This window comes from Neurospora tetrasperma (genome assembly GCF_000213175.1).
Source record: "Neurospora tetrasperma FGSC 2508 unplaced genomic scaffold NEUTE1scaffold_81, whole genome shotgun sequence".
In the NCBI taxonomy this organism is placed as follows: Eukaryota; Fungi; Ascomycota; class Sordariomycetes; order Sordariales; family Sordariaceae; genus Neurospora; species Neurospora tetrasperma.
The window spans coordinates 925324-940722 of record NW_009799179.1 but is presented as its reverse complement, the minus strand read 5'-3'; the positions used below and the strand labels follow the sequence as shown (position 1 = coordinate 940722).

Below are 15399 nucleotides of genomic sequence, written 5' to 3'. Positions count from 1 at the left end.
GCGGCATGGCATTCGATTGGGGAGTTGGTCAAAGTCTCCTCACACCTCGGCGTCAAATGCTTCAGTCATCGTGGTAATCAAAGACAAGACCAGATCTCTTTGCTCGAAGCAGCAAGCAACAGAGTACTAGATGCTTTGGGACACTTGAAGCAAGGCGCTAACCAGATATCCATATCAGGGGCTTTGTTTGTTGCAAAGTCTTGGCATTCGGAGGATAGGGGAAATCAGCATCCGGTGACCGAACTCACCCGTTTCGAAACTAAGGATCAAGAGACAGGAGAAGCTCGGTCTGTTGGTGATATCATTGCCGGCACAACGGTTTCAACTCGACCCAAGTGGAGTAAATGGTGCTGCTTGCTGTCACGCCAAAGTCTAATGGCCACTGACAGACGTCCAGCGACACTAGAATCAGACGACGGATGGCTACGTCTGAGATTTGGCTCTTGAAGCACAATCTGTAACATATCTCCAGTCAGAGCAACCGCCAAGAGAAAGAAAGCCAAGCCATGAAAAAGGCGCCAGGTATCGTTGTAGTGTATGGGGAGCCCCTGACTTGCTTTTAGCCAAGTCCAGTTCAGGCAGTGGCTGGCGGGAGGTGGGAAAAGTTATAGAACTGTCTGATATTGCCTGATCACAACCAAAAACACTGAAGCTCTCACATGGTTATCGCTATCACTATTGACAGCGGCTGCGATATCCCCCTTATCGGACGGAACCTCCGTCTTTTGGCGGTGTATGTACTTGTATCGTCGGGGCGAGCCCTGTGGACGTTACAACGGGACGGGAGCCTTGTGCACAGTAACCTATCCGCAGTGTCCCAAGCATTGTGACGTAGATAGAGTGTTTCCAAAACTAAGCGAAGCCGACACTGACTCCGTACACCACATCACTCCGCTCTGCCATGAGTACGGATGGCCCAAGCCAATTTGAGCAAAACAAGCGAGACTTTTTGCAGACACGCTCGGAAACACAACAACCGCAAGATCAGCAGGACGCTCACTCGTGGAGAATGGAGAATAAGGTGATGATCCAAGGGGGCAAGTCCCTGGCGACGGGACCAACCTCTGTGGTCCGGGCGTTGACCGTCGGGCTCACCCGCCCCACTGCGGAATTATGGGGTAGGCGAACGGCGGCCGGGGGCAGGACCCGGCATTCACAAGGAAACTCGAAGAAAAGCGGGGCCGATGCAATCAACACCCCCCGTTGTCGGGTTCCGTTTGTGAAAGTAGTGCACCCGTTACAATCAATTGGCAAGCCCAAACGCGTCGTCGCGTCTGCTGCTCTCCGAACTTCGTCGTCATTGAGGTTAGTTCACAACACCTCGGGCCAAGCTTCACAAATCTGTAATGCTAGAAGCCTGCGCCACACATAGCAACAATTCCCAGGCGGGACAGCTTGCGACACTGCTTCAGCGCATTCCAAACACCACCATCACCACCACCATTTATCTCTAACACCGACGCCCACCTCATCGCATCCCCATCCGTCGCAATCCTCTCCGCTAAACTACCTAGGCCCGGCCCGGCCTTCCTCCCATCAAAATGGCCGACCCCAACAATCCACAACCAGCTCGAACCCCCTCAAAACCCTCTTTTTCCTCCCAAATCCCCGTCCGAGCCACTCCCGGCCTCTCCGTCGTACCAGCTCTCCCACGAGCCTACACCCCCGGCCCCAACGCCCGCGCATACACCCCCGGCGCCCGCACCCCCCGCGGCCTCCTCCTTTCCGCACACAACACCCCCAACCCCAACGCGACCCCGCACGTTCGCGCCGCCTACCGCGCCATCGACTCCCGACGCGCCGCCATCCTTACGCCTCACCACGCGCGCCGGCGCTCGTTGCGCGAAGCCCGCGAGACCCCGCGTAATTTCCTGCTGCAGTTAGGCAAAGTGTTGGCGCCCAAGAGTGAGAGGATACCGAGTAGTAGTTCGAGTCCTGCTTCGGCGCTTTCTGGATCTGCTGCTGCTGGGGGAAGACAAGAGCAAGAGGAGGGGGACACGTCGGAGGAGTTGACCTTTGACATATCCACGCGGAGTAGGTATGGAGATGAGGATGAAGAGGAGGAGGAGTTGCCTAAGAGGCCGAGACTCAGCTTAGGTTTAGGGGCGGGGGATGGGGAGGGCGATGATTGGGAAGATGATGATGAGCTGCCGCAACCACATCGGAGTGCAGGGCTTGAAGATCTGACGGAGAACTTTACGGTGCAGAGTATCGAGTTGCCGAGACGGGTGGATCCGGAGAAGGACCAGCAGAGGATGAGGGATTCGATGGGGCGGTTGAGTGATTTCCCGCAACTACAACAGCAACAACAGAGTGATGGGATCGATTCGGGGTTCTTTCCGCCTGCTGCAATTGATGAGGACGACTTCGGAAATGCCGAGGATAGGATACCGGATGAGTTCAGCAGGCTGGACTCGGACGAGACGAGGAGACGGGAGACGATCGGTGGGGAAGGGGGGATGGGGCTGCTGCTAGGAGCTGGAGGGAGGGATAGTGATTTCCACATTGAGGTGCCGGTGGGGATGGACGAGAGCACGTTTATGATTGCTTCGCCTACGAGGCAGTTTGAGATGGGTCAAGCTGCTGAAGCGGCGGCAACAAGCGGCCAAGGTGGAGGTTTTGCGGAGTTGATGGACCGGAGGAGCGACAGTTACGACAACAATGACGATGACGGAAATGATGTTGGACCAGCATACGACGATTACGATAACGACGACGGTATGGGTATGGATCTGGATAACAACCAAGACGACCAGGGCCAGGCAGGCTCGGATGAGGAGATGACGAGATTATCAGGCTACACACCAACAGCGGCGAGGGTATCACTTTCAGCTTCGGCGGCGCGGGAGAAACTCGGATTGTTTCGGGAAGAGGGTGGTGAACGAGGGGGCTTCTCCAAGATCAAAGCCACCAAAAAGATCTCCAAACACGGCATCGAGTACACATCATTGCCTCCGGCCATGGTCAAGCGGTTGGCGCAAACATTCGCCAAGACGAGCGGCGCGAAGGGGAACATCTCGCCTGAAGCGCTCAAGGCAATCATGCAGGCTTCGGACTGGTTCTTTGAGCAGTTGGGAGATGACTTGTCGGCGTACGCAAAGCACGCACATCGCAAGACTATCGATATGAGTGATATGCTTACATTGATGAAGAGGTATGTTTTGGTGCTTTTGCTTTGATCCCTGGGTATCCGATTGTTTATATCCTGTGTAGTGTTCTTTGTACACTTTTTTTGAGCTATTGTACATGACGGACTGACTTACATTTTTGTTTTCCCTATAGACAACGTCAAACCAACGCACAAACCACGCCGTTTGCCTTGGCGCAACGATACCTTCCTAGAGAGCTCCTCCAGGAACTGAGGATGACGCCGCCTGTTCCGGTCAAGAAGCGCCGAAAGGCTGCTTCTTCTAGCCGTGCTGGGGTTGGCGGCGAAGATGAAGAGGTGACGTGAGAGTGTTTGTTACCATTGATGTGTGACAAAGTAAAGCTATCACTGCCCACTCACAAACTCATGTTTACCAGCTCTTGTTCATGCGAACGCGCTTGGTAATCTGGTTCGCAGGCTTCTTGACCACGAGCCAGAACATGATGGAGGTGGCAGCAGCGAGACCGTACCTAAGTACCAGTTAGTCGGGCACTGATTTGCGATACCGCAGGGGTACGTCAAGAATTGGAAGGAGGTGAAGCATCGGTTAAGAACATACCAAGTAAAGATGTACTGCGCATGGTTGTTGCGAAGGTTGACCTCGGCGACTCTACCGATAGGGATACCACGAGCCTCGTAGTCGTAGACGGTGATAATATCGGGAACTGCGCACAAACATACGTTAGTACCATACCTAGCTAGAATAGCCATCATACCATTATAGGACGCAGGCCAGGCCAGCCACGTCCATAACTGGCAGAGAAGAAAACAGAGATACCCACCAATAGTCTGCTCAATCCACACCGGCTGACTGCCCGTCAACTCGGCCATCTGCTTCACATCCGGGAAATAGAACTCGCCAATATCCGGCCTATTGTCCGGCGTGAACATGTTCTTCTTCCACGGCTCTCTCAGCATGCCCTCCACACGAACCTTTTCGCCCTGCTTGACGGAATCCGGCCTGCTCCTTTGGTCCGCAAACTTCTTGCTCACCCACCCCCTGTTGACCAGCACCTTGGAGCTCGGATCATCTCCCCTCTCCAGGGGCGTAACAACCATGTACCCTTGTTCGCCATCGCGCATGCGCGGGCCGATCAGCATCTCTTGGTCGTGTCGGTAGACGCCCTCGGCATAGACGCGGCGGTAGTCGAAGTCGGCGATGGCGGCCGGGTCCACGCGGGGGGGAAGGGGGAGAGGGTCCCGGATGATGCGGTCTTCGCATTTTGCAATCAGGTCCGTCTTCCATTTTAGTCGGTAGACTTGCCAGGTTCCGAGGAAGAGGGCGGTGATGGGGATGATGGCTGTGAAGAGGAGGAGGAGGTAAATGCGTTAGTCAGTGCTACGGCTGCATAGCGCATGCTGAGACTGTAGATGGTTGGGACTCAATCAGGACATACCCAGAATAATCAACCCCTTGCCATGTCTCCTGCCGGTCCGCACAAGCTCGGGAGGGTTATCGAGGATGGAAGTAAAGTTGGGATCATCGCCGGGTTGTTGAGTCTGTCGGCGTGTGGACGAGGTGGTGAATTGGCGGCGGGGAGTAGAGGCAGCGTTTCTGCCGAGTCTAGCTGTCGTGAATCGCGTCGCAGCTGCTGCTTGGGCTGTTGCTGTTTGTCTTTGGAGGATTATCCTCTTTCCCAAGCTCTGTTGCGACGTGCGCAGGAGGCACTGGAATATGCTCCCGCTGGCCGCCATTGTCCGTTCGTTCGTTTCGTCGGTCGGTTGATCGATCGACCGAAGAGGTAGATAGGTACTGTAGGTAGTTATGTGGTGGTGGCTGAGAGAACGGATCGGAGGCTGCTGCTAATAACAACAACAAGCAACCACAAAGAGCGGCTTGTGACGGAAATGGAGCTGGGGAACGATGCGGACAAACTTCGTCATTTGCCGGACACAGGAAAGTTCTCGGTGGAGCTGCTGTTTTGCTCCGATCAAAGTCCAGTTCTGGGCGATGCCCCGCTGCCGCTGGTGGTGGGTGTGGGGCGTTTCCATCCGAACGGCCGGGGCCGCTGAGGTGGGTGCAGTTCCTGAGTGCCGCCCCACCAATGCTTGGCACCAGGGGTCGTGTAAGTGATGGATGGTTGTTAAGGGACCGTGGGGGTCATTTTGAAGACGGACGACAAACACCTTGATGGTCCATAGATGTGAGATTCACCAGGCTGTGTGTTACTTGGGAATTTCGGTGGTGTATAACTCCAGTCTTTATATTCGTTTGCGGAGTTGAAAGTAAAGCCTTGCTTCTGTGCTGGTGATTAGCCACACTCCTCCTGATTGTGCAGTGAAGCACCTGAATGCAGCTTCAAAACAACCTAAGGTAAGGCAGGCCCGGTCCGGAAGATAAAAAAATAATAATAATAATAATAAATACTTCCAGGTGCTTCTTCACGGGCATAGAGCAGGCTCCGTTTTGGGGCTTCATACCTAAGAGGTAACCCGCTCGTGTGTATCGAAGCCAGACTTCTTACTGGTTTTTCAAACCACTTGAAAACTAAGGAAACCACTTCAGGCTCGAAAGAAAGTGCACTTTCCATCTTCTGCTTCCTGCTCGCTCGCTAAGTAATCACAAACCCAACATCGATCCGTCAAACCTGGCCTGTCCTCATTCGCTTTACTTGACATCAACAACACTATCAAATACTTGGTACTATATACCATATCCATAAGTACAGAACTGCTCAAGAAACGCCCAAGATGTCTTCTCCAGGGGCTGGCAGCTTCAGCACCCTATCGAGCTACGCCTCCTCCGCACCCGATCATCAAGGGCAACACGCCATCGGCCTTCCACTTCCCGCTACGGCTCAACCTACCACAACCAGAACTACTACTACACTGCCGCCAGTGTCTCCATCATCTGCCAACGCAACCAACTTCCTCACCAACAACTCAACCCCCTCCAACAATATCAACAGCAACAACAACAACCCCAACCTCCTCGGTCCACGCACAGCTACGATCAACTTCAACCTTCTCCCCGAGCTCGAAACCGGGCTCGACATCAACAGGCTCAACTACCTCTGCCAAGAGCAACAGTCCATAACCACCACCTCTAGCGAAAAACCAGAAGAGGAAGAGGAGCCGGAACTTGGTTGGAAGGATGCATACGAAGTCATGATCAAAGTTCCCCTTCAGGGTCTTGCGGCGTGGGCGAGAAGGTGGAGAAGGGCTAGAACTGAGAGGGGGCAGGGGATGGTGTAAGGGGACAGAAACCTGCATCGCTTCGTCGACTGGAGAAGTTGGCGTGTAATTAGGTAACTACTCAACCGGCCCGGTCGCCAACCGACCAACCGATTTGGCCATGAGCGACGAACAGAATATGGGGTTTCAGTTTATCATTGGGAAGGACAAGGAGCGGACAAAGCAGAGAATTGGATAACGGGCAACCGCATTAGCACTTTTGTTGTTTTTTTCCCCGCCCTAGCGAACGTGGAAAAGCAGGCCCAGCGAAAAATGATCTTACCTTACTAGCATCACAATAACATCATGACAATAATATCACCCATCAACCCAAGCGAGCTAGCCGTGGTCAGACATATGTCTGGTAACAGTTTCTGTGTACAAGTAATGGAAATGGTATTTGCCCAAGGAGCGTACCTAGTCAGTTATTTGCTTTATGTGCGTGACAATCTGGTGTAGCTTGACCATCCATCTCATCCTTCCGCTTCCACAAATCGTATGGTATCACATATTGTATCACCCTTTCTCTCTCTTCCTGACTTCCTTCCTGACTTCCTCCCATCCTGTTGTTTCAAAACGGCATGCAGAACACTCAAGTCGAGTCAATCTTCACTTCTTAACCTCCCCCTCCTCAGCCACCTTGGCATCCTCATAAGCCGGGGGCGCCTCGACCTCAGCCTCAGGCTCCTGCGCAGTCAACAAACCAGCCTTCTCTTCAACAGGGGCCTCAGCTTCGTCTTTGCCGTGGCGCTGTGCACGCTTGCAACCAGCACCACCGCGGCGACGGCACTTTTGACCGTTGCAGCCACCACGACGGTAGAAAAAGCGGTAGAGAGCGACGATGAGGGTTCCGACGGCCATGCCGATGCTATTTCATGATGTTAGCGATCGTTCGAATAGGGAAAGGGGAAAAAGCGGAAATAAAAACGTACAAGCTAACAGACACACCAGCAATAATACCAACCAGCACCGGCAACAGAACATGGGTAGTGATGCTCTTGAGCAACTGGCCCCAGCTGTGCTCATAGCGGTGCATGCCGCCATGGTGGTGACCATGCTCCTCGGACTCCTGCTGGGGCACCTCATCAAGCAGGTTCTTGATCTTCTGTTCTTGCTCGACGTCGTCCTGAACCGGGGAAGCAACAATCTCCCAAGTACCGTCCTGGCCCTCAGTGATGTCGATCCTTTCCACATCAATCTCCACCACTGGCATCTCCCGCTCACTGCCCTCCTCCTCCTTAGCGGGCATCATCATACCATGCTCCTCCATATCGTCGTCGCCATGGCAACCCCCCATCTTCTTCCCCCAAGCCTCCTTACCCTCCTTCACCTTCTCCCTGAACCCTTCCAAAAGGCGACACAAGAAGTTATCACACTCCTGCTCCTGCATCATTTGGTCTTCGGGAATAACACCCATAAAAGGCACCGGAACCACGCTGTCCTCGTTCGAGGCAGCAGTCTCAATGTTCCCAATCATCAACTTCTGCGTCACCGAGTCCCTCAGAAGCTTGATTTCCACGCTCGGAATTCCCGAAACAAAGGCGTTGCCGACCTCGACGATTTGTAAGTTCAGATCGATGACTTCTTGGTTAGCGGCGGCAGTAGCCTGCTCAGCGGGATCGGAAGAAACCTGGGGCAAAGAAGTGCGAAGACCGAACCCAAGGTTTTGCGGGAGGGTTTTGGGTTTGCGGTTTCTGTGCTTGCGGTTCTTGTGTTTCCTGTTCTTGTGCTGCTTCTTATGATCGTCGTCCTGTTGTTGTTGTGGTTCTTGTTGTTGTTGCTTCTCGTGGTCGTTGAAATCATCGTGATCATTTTGGTCGTCCTCCTCCTCCTCCATCTTCTCAACCCAGTCCTTGTCGTCGCGCAAAGGCTTCGGAGCATTACCGTCCCCCTCCAAAACCTGTCCAGCCCATAGCTCCGCCCTCAATGGATCAGCATTGGGAAATAGCTCGAACCCGTTGACCAGCAACCTGTCCCCTCCCGCGGTTCCAGCACTGTGATCAATCTTGAAGTCCAGCTCCAAGTGGTTCGGCTTGTCGGTCAAGACCTTGGGGTGGTGCTTGTTGTGGTGACGGTCCTTGATGAGGACGGGGCAGCCGGGGCAGGCGAGCTCGATCAGTTGATGTTGAGAGACGGCGGCGGTAATGGGGTCGAGGCCGGTGGCAGAGGGAGGGTTGTTGATTTCGGAAGCGACTTCTTGTGCAAAGGCGATGTCGGTGTCGGAGAGCTCGGGAGGAATGAGGAAGGCGGACACGCCGCCGCTCGCGGAGAGGAGGGTGGCTGAGAATGCAGCGACGGTGGTGAGTTGTTTGGGTATCATGGTGTTGTCGGTGACTGTGGTTGAAAGATTGGTTGTTGTTTGTTGGTTGAATGGAAGAAGTTCGAAAAACGAGGTGTGTAGGGTGGTGGGTGACTTGGGTGTAAGTCCCAGATAAGGGGGAAATGGGCAGTGTAAGTGCTGCTAGCTGGGCACTAACGCGTGCAATGACGTACAATTGATTACGAGTCCCCGACAGATTGGACAGTAAGGTGGTTGAAAGACGAAAATGAATGGAAAAAAAGACGGGGTGACAAAAAGAAACACGGCAGCTTGTTGGAAAGAGAGATGAAACGAAATAATAAGACAGTTTCTGTTAGCTTTCAATCCAGAACCACATTATGGTTTGGTTGGGAGAATGAAGGCCAGTGAATGGAATGGAAAGCCCCCCCAAAACACTTCCGCCTCATGTTTCGCCTCAGCGGCCTGTTAGTGTAATAATAGCCAATCGATCAAGCCGGCGCCCGGGCCAACCGGAACAAAGGAGCGGAGCCAATTACGCGTCACAGTCGTAGGCTTTTAATGGGGCCATCCAAGCAATCCCCAGCGGTCTGTCCTCGCCCATGACAGAAAAGATGAAACCTTCAGCCATGTTCTCGACAAGCGAACGCGGTCTCATGTAATTTGTCATGTAGGGAACGTTGAATGAAGCACAAGTGAAATGAAAGCATACGTAAGCGTCAGGTGATCGTCAGGGCATAGCCACGCTTGTAGAGGGTTGCTGCATGTTTCCCCAACCGCTTTATTTTTCTTTGTGCTTTGTTTTTCGATTCATGTTCGTATGATCGCCATGGCAGTGAGACGCAACCATAACCTCAAGATGTTTTCTGTACATATCACAAGTCTGTAATCATCACGTCTCGATATGCTGCTGTGAACCTCAAGCTGCAGTGGTACGTATGGGGCTCCACCAACCCAACCTGCAGCAAAAAGACTCCATCACCTCCGCAGCTACAGCATCAAGCCTTCCCAATTCGGACGGTATTCGCAAGATGATTGGACAGATTGGACGAAACCAACTTTCTGTCGTTTTGAACGCTATCAGCTTTTGTCGTCTAGTACTCTTACAAACTGTTGACTTTATCTAAACCATCCCCCTCATTATACACTAACATGACGAAATCCAAACAGAAACTCCCAAAAAAAGAAAGAAAAGCATATAAAAAAGAGGAAAGGCCATTCCATTCATAGTGTGTCGGTATCGGCGTATATATAAATCAAAAAGTGTCCCTATTCCCGGTCCCGCTCGCGCCAGTGACCATGCCATGCCATGCGATCCATCCATCCATCCATAATACATAAACCAAAGCAAAAAAAGATGTTTAAAGATATGTCTAATACATGGTAGAAAATGAAGGAATTGATATGCGTGACCAAAGACAGGGAGATGAAAAAGAATAACAGTTTTTTTTTTTTTTTTTAGTTTTTTTTTGCTTCGTAAGAACCAGATATTCAAACGTTCTTTGCTCCTGTGAGCTCGAGTCAGAGAAAGTAAATGTGGCTCGAATGCGTGTGTGAATGTGCAAAATTCCCCAGTCTTTCTCGTCACGGGTTCGTTCGTTCGTTCGTTCGTTGACTGCGTTACCCAATATTCAATTGTTGCCATTCAACAGGATCGAACAACATGCCTCATTGCAAAAAGTTCCACCCCAACACCCCCTCTGCCCGTCGTAGCCTCGTGGGATGCGATTCACCCCCCACCAACCCATTGCCAACATCAACTCTGAACCCTACAAAATCCACCGAGTTCCCATTCCCCACAGTAACATTTTTCGCCGTATCCAGACTGACAGGTTTGTTTCCAGCGTTGATGATCGCCGCGCTAACTTGGGAGAACACCTTTTGGATGGCCGTCTGCGCTTCCTCGGCCCTGTTAAGGTCTTCCTCCTGCAGGATGTAGAGGACTGCGACCCTAGCAAAGTCGAGGATTTCTTCGGTAACGGCAAAGTTGGCGCCGGGAGCCTGGGAGGCCATGGTCATTGTGGTCGCAATGGTTCGTGTGGAGCTGGCGGAGGTGGTGCCGGTTGTAGTGATAGTGGTGAAGCTGGAGCCATCACCGGAGCCTGAACCACTTCCGCTACCAGATCCTGAACCAGATCCCGAGCCTGAGCCGCTTCCTGCAGTAGCCGTAGCGGTATCACCAGATCCATTTCCGCCAGCGTCGCCGCCGCCATCTCCTCCATCACCATTACCAGAACCGTCGGTACCACCGCTCCCCGATCCTCCTCCACTCCCACCACTTCCACTTCCATCACTCCCTCCCCCAGCAGCAGCAGCACTTGTCGAAGCCGCCGGCACCGACGTAGCCGGCAACGGCGCCTGCAGCGTGATCGTCGTCAACTGCCCGACCAAAATCGAAATGGTCGTAATCTCCACTCCATCCACAATAACATTAGCCGCATTCACATCAGCACCCCCATTTCCATTTCCATTGGTATCATTAGTCGTATCCAAACTGACCACCTGACTCCTCGCATCCCCTTGCCTCAGCGCTCTGCTATCGAACGTCACCAGGGCATTCTCCGCGTCGCAGGACAAACCCTCCCCGTTGAACTTGGCCACGATTTCTGACCCGCTTAGAGGGATCGAGGAATTTCGATACGCATCGGCTACCAACCGCGGGATGGCCGCCCCTACCGTAGCCCCGTTCCCGTCAAGTCCGGGCCAAGTCATAGCGCTGCACCCCGACGTGGCGGTGGCGTTGCAATTGAAACCTGTAAATCCATTCCGACAAATACAGGAGCAGAAGCCCTGGGAGACGATGTTGGTCCCACCGTTTTCGCACGTCACTTGTTGCTGGCATTGTTGCAGCTGTTGCTGGGCGGACCCGTTTCCCTTGTGTTTTTGCAGGACTAGAAATTCGAGAGGGATGACGACGGCGGCAACGGTGAGGAGGACGATGGCTGAGAGGAGAAGAATGAAGCCCCAGACGGGCAGGCGGCAGATGCGTCGTCTGGGTCTCTTGTTGGCACGTTGGGCGCCATTGCTGGGATCGGTAGGGGGTTGGTCGCTGCCGTCGCCGCGGTGGTTGTGGGGCGAACGGGTGAGAGCTAGAGGCCAGGATTGGATTTGGTCTCGAAGGGAGTCACGGAAGCGGCGGGGTGGGATTCGCGGCTGGGCGGGAGGTGGGAAGGCGGCGAGCATGTCGGAGAAGCCGGATTGGTGTTTTTCGTTTTCTGTTATTGCAGAGATTAGCATCCGTCTCTTTTGGAGTCAGACAAGTTAGTTGAATGTGATCTTACCAGACATGTCCTTCTCGTGCCCAAACTCGTCATACAGCTGGTCCTCGATCCTACTCGCGGGTCTTTTGCCGTTCTCCAGACTCTGTTCCAGCCTAGTTGCCCGCCGTATCAGCTCCGAAAGACTCGTCAGACTTCCCCTGGCTTGAGCTTTGCGGACAGCATCCATGTCGAGATTCGGAGGTCTCCTAATGGCCGAAAACCGACTGTACGTCCGTCCCCCAGGCATCCTCTCCTTCGACGACGACGTTGGATCATACGAGCTGGCACTATTATACGCATCCAAAATCGCATCTGTCGTGATAGCCGAGCCGATAGGTGTCTTGTTCTGCGGAGTCTTTGTACTCGACGAGCTGGAGTTCTCGATGTAGCCCGTCCCCGTTGCGAAGGGGTCCCGGAAGGGCGTACCAGGAGTCGTCGGACCGGAATCAGTCCCTTGATTCTCGCCGGCCCATCCTCTTGCTCCTTTCCCAACGCGTGGACTTGTCGCCGCCACCAACGTAGGCTTCGCCCTCTTCCCCACACTCGCGTTCCTGACCAGCCGACTGTCCTCGGCATCCTCCTCGTATCCCGGAGGTGCGTTTCCATGGTCGTGGTGGATTCCCATGACGTGCTCCTCGTGGTCAGTAGAGGGATACTGTGGGCTGAGTCCCGGGGAAACGGTACCCCAGTTGTCGGGTATTGCCGCGCTGGACGCAAAGGACGTGTGGGATCTCGATTGTGTTCCTGGGCTTTCTTCGGGGATGGGCGACACCAAGGAGGCATTTGAGTAGAAGGATGACGCTCCGCGTCTGGATGAGGGCGGTGGTCCGAGAATGACGCTTCGTCGTGGAGGTGGAGGTGGTGCAGGCATTTGGCCGGGCAGTGGGAAGTCGGGGATGGTCCCCAACGACGAAAGCGTGGATGACCGGGAAAGGGAAGGCGTCGTCTCGGGGACGGTGGACAGGATCTCTTGCTGCTGGTCCATGCCACCTTGCTGTGGTCCCCTATACTGAAAGCCTGAGACTGGCGTGGGGTCCTGCACTCTAGAGCTGTCCAAAATCGAAGGCACTCTACTCGGTCGCGGTGGCCGCACTGGTGGTTGTGACTTTCCAACTGGAGGTCGATATGGATCTTGCCCCTGCCCAGTAAGAGGAACTGCGGTTTGTGATGCCAATGGCCACTGTGGAACCACCGGAATTGGTCTAGAGATGGCTATTCCGATCCCGCCTTCCCTTGTCTGAAGTCCTGCCGGTGGTGGTCGCCGTCGAGTTCGCGATCGTTGTTGTTGCTGTTGCATCCCGGCTCCTGCTGTTCGCACCCTAATGGGCCGGGCTATCTGAGGCTCATTGTCCCCTGCCTCTACCCTCCGAATTGAAGGACCCTCCCTTGGCTCAGCCTGTTCTCTCGCCCTCCTGGCAGATCCTAGCTGTGGCTGTCGGTCCATGTCTCTCCCATTTTGAGAACTCATTTATGTGAAGCCACCACAATTGATTTCGCATTCGATCGAGAAGTACCAAGCTCTTTTCCAGGTGACCCAAACTACCCACTCGGCGGTGAATAAACCCAAAAGGCAATCACACACCAGAGCCTCGCTATTCCCCGGGACAAAAAAAGGGTTTCAAAGAGCTGAAGGGCGAACGTTGGACGGCCCTTCGTAACCGAAATTCTCCTGCCCCCCCGGGAGGTCACACAATACCAGCTCCCTGACTCTGATATAGCTGGGATGTTCCAAACGGGTCGAAGTATAACTCTAAAGGCAAGGTTGTGGAACCGGTTTCTGGGTGTAAGTATCCGCAACAAACGAACGAGGGTTTGGTTTCTGAAAATGCCGAACAGAAAACCAAGAAATTGTTCCGTGACGCGTGGGATGAGCCTGACAAATAGCGCTGCTACTGGGCAGGAAATCTGAAGTTAGTTTGAGGAGGATAAATCCCGGCCGAGCGAGTTCAAATGCGTAGAGAACCTGAACATCGAGAGGAGTCAGTCAATGTCTGTACACCAAGAGACATGGGATAAGCAGAGACAAGACCAGTATGTCTATGTTGTGGGGACAGCTTCTCTACAGATTGTTTGGTGTTTTTTGCCATAAGATCCAACCACTGTACAAGAATGCTGCTGCAATGCCCAAGGCAAGAAAGGGACTGCTGAACATCCAAGCCAGGGGGGGGAGGGGAGAATTCGAAGACCACTTACAGCTTGTGAGTGGACGCCTTGGCAATACCTCAAGAGCTTTCAAAGTCGTGGACTGGCCAATGCTCCCATATGGAGAAGAATGAATGACAATAGAGTCGGAAAGATTCTGTACCTGCCAGGATCACCCGAAATTTGCCAGGATGGTATTGCTGTCCCGGCCGCTGCAGATGCGTGGCGAAGCAAAGCTTCTGGTCGAGTCGACGAAGGGGACGGATGGGTGGATGACGATGATGTGTGGATGCGTAGATGATGAAGATCCAAGTTGAGCTGCTGGGGTTCGCGTACGGCCGAGAGTCTGCAGCAACGGAAGCCAAACAACCGACAAGGAGCCGGCTCGGAAGAGAAGGGAAGTGAATAAAGTGGGCACCTTGGAAATCAGAGGTGAGTTGATGATGGTAGAGTACGACCAGATGCTGTGTGCCCCCAGAAGACCAATTGTGTTTCAGCTTTGTGGGACGGACGGAGAGACGCAGGGACTCCGTAAGTACGCCGTTACTTGGTGTAAAGGAGGTGACGTCTGAAGTTGTCGATCAGGCACAGCCTTGCAGGTAAGTAGGTCAGCGTGTCGAGGGCGGCGAGGAAAGGAGAGCCGAAAATATGGGAAGGGTGAGTCCTCCGAACAGTCGTGATGATCCCGTGAATTTTATTAGGCATGCCAAATGTACCAGGTTCTCTTGTAAAAATCCAGGTTCCAAGAATGAGCAGCAGGACACAGGACAGAAGCTACGGGCTGATTTCGATGTCTGTTGAATGCAGAGGGGCAACCAGTCTGTCTGCTTGGCTGTCAGATGCGTGTCGGTGGAGGCAAAGAGCTTACAGCTTACAGCCCAAGAAAGACGAAGAACAGGCAACCAGGTCGTCAAGACCGTGCGTTAGGAAGCAAAAGAAGAAGAGAGTGGCATCAGCAGAAGACCCAAAAGAGTGTGGAAGAAGCCGATTGGCTCAGAGAACAAGACTTGCGACGCAAGGCAAGGCAAGAAGCAGAAGCAGAAGCAAGTGACCGTATGAGGTTGAGGTGGTGTTGGAGATGTGGCTCGAGCACAAGACGTCCGAACTGACGGATTTCTGTGTGGAACACCTGCTCTCTGCAACACCGCAGCAACTAGACTGCAACCACCAGAGAGGCAAGGCAAAGAAGTGATGGCGAACGGAGCTGACGGAGCGGGGGGGTATGGTAGAAGAGGGGAGAAACCCGAGAGGCTGTGATCCAGACAGACAGACAGACGAACGGGTGAAGGACTGAAGCAGCAGCGCAACAAGCCCAAGGCGAAGTTCCGAGAGTCCGGAATGGGAATGAGGAAATGAAGGGGACACGGGCATCTGGATGCCTTCGGGTCCATGGCAAG

At 53.6% G+C, this 15399-nt stretch overlaps 5 protein-coding genes across 5 annotated transcripts; 2 read left to right on the top strand and 3 right to left on the bottom strand.

Annotated features, from left to right (window-relative positions):
- Positions 1 to 1541: 1541 nt before the first annotated feature.
- NEUTE1DRAFT_55620 (uncharacterized protein) lies at positions 1542 to 3179 on the top strand (the record flags this gene model as incomplete). Its single annotated transcript, XM_009856917.1, has 1 exon — positions 1542 to 3179. One exon carries the CDS (start codon positions 1542 to 1544, stop codon positions 3177 to 3179), a length of 1638 nt encoding a protein of 545 aa, XP_009855219.1.
- Positions 3180 to 3518: 339 nt separating this feature from the next.
- On the bottom strand, positions 3519 to 4843 carry NEUTE1DRAFT_89091 (uncharacterized protein; the record flags this gene model as incomplete). Its single annotated transcript, XM_009856916.1, has 5 exons — positions 3519 to 3618; positions 3708 to 3813; positions 3931 to 4449; positions 4546 to 4703; positions 4803 to 4843. 5 exons carry the CDS (start codon positions 4841 to 4843, stop codon positions 3519 to 3521), a joined length of 924 nt encoding a protein of 307 aa, XP_009855218.1.
- A 996-nt stretch (positions 4844 to 5839) lies between these two features.
- NEUTE1DRAFT_55569 (uncharacterized protein) lies at positions 5840 to 6343 on the top strand (the record flags this gene model as incomplete). Its single annotated transcript, XM_009856915.1, has 1 exon — positions 5840 to 6343. One exon carries the CDS (start codon positions 5840 to 5842, stop codon positions 6341 to 6343), a length of 504 nt encoding a protein of 167 aa, XP_009855217.1.
- A 460-nt stretch (positions 6344 to 6803) lies between these two features.
- On the bottom strand, positions 6804 to 8669 carry NEUTE1DRAFT_149317 (uncharacterized protein; the record flags this gene model as incomplete). The annotated part of the gene is made up of 2 exons (XM_009856914.1): positions 6804 to 7190; positions 7255 to 8669. The coding sequence occupies 2 exons, from the start codon at positions 8640 to 8642 to the stop codon at positions 6932 to 6934; spliced, it is 1647 nt and encodes a 548-aa protein (XP_009855216.1).
- A 1599-nt stretch (positions 8670 to 10268) lies between these two features.
- NEUTE1DRAFT_89086 (uncharacterized protein) lies at positions 10269 to 13304 on the bottom strand (the record flags this gene model as incomplete). The annotated part of the gene is made up of 3 exons (XM_009856913.1): positions 10269 to 10726; positions 10919 to 11815; positions 11882 to 13304. 3 exons carry the CDS (start codon positions 13302 to 13304, stop codon positions 10269 to 10271), a joined length of 2778 nt encoding a protein of 925 aa, XP_009855215.1.
- Positions 13305 to 15399: the final 2095 nt, after the last annotated feature.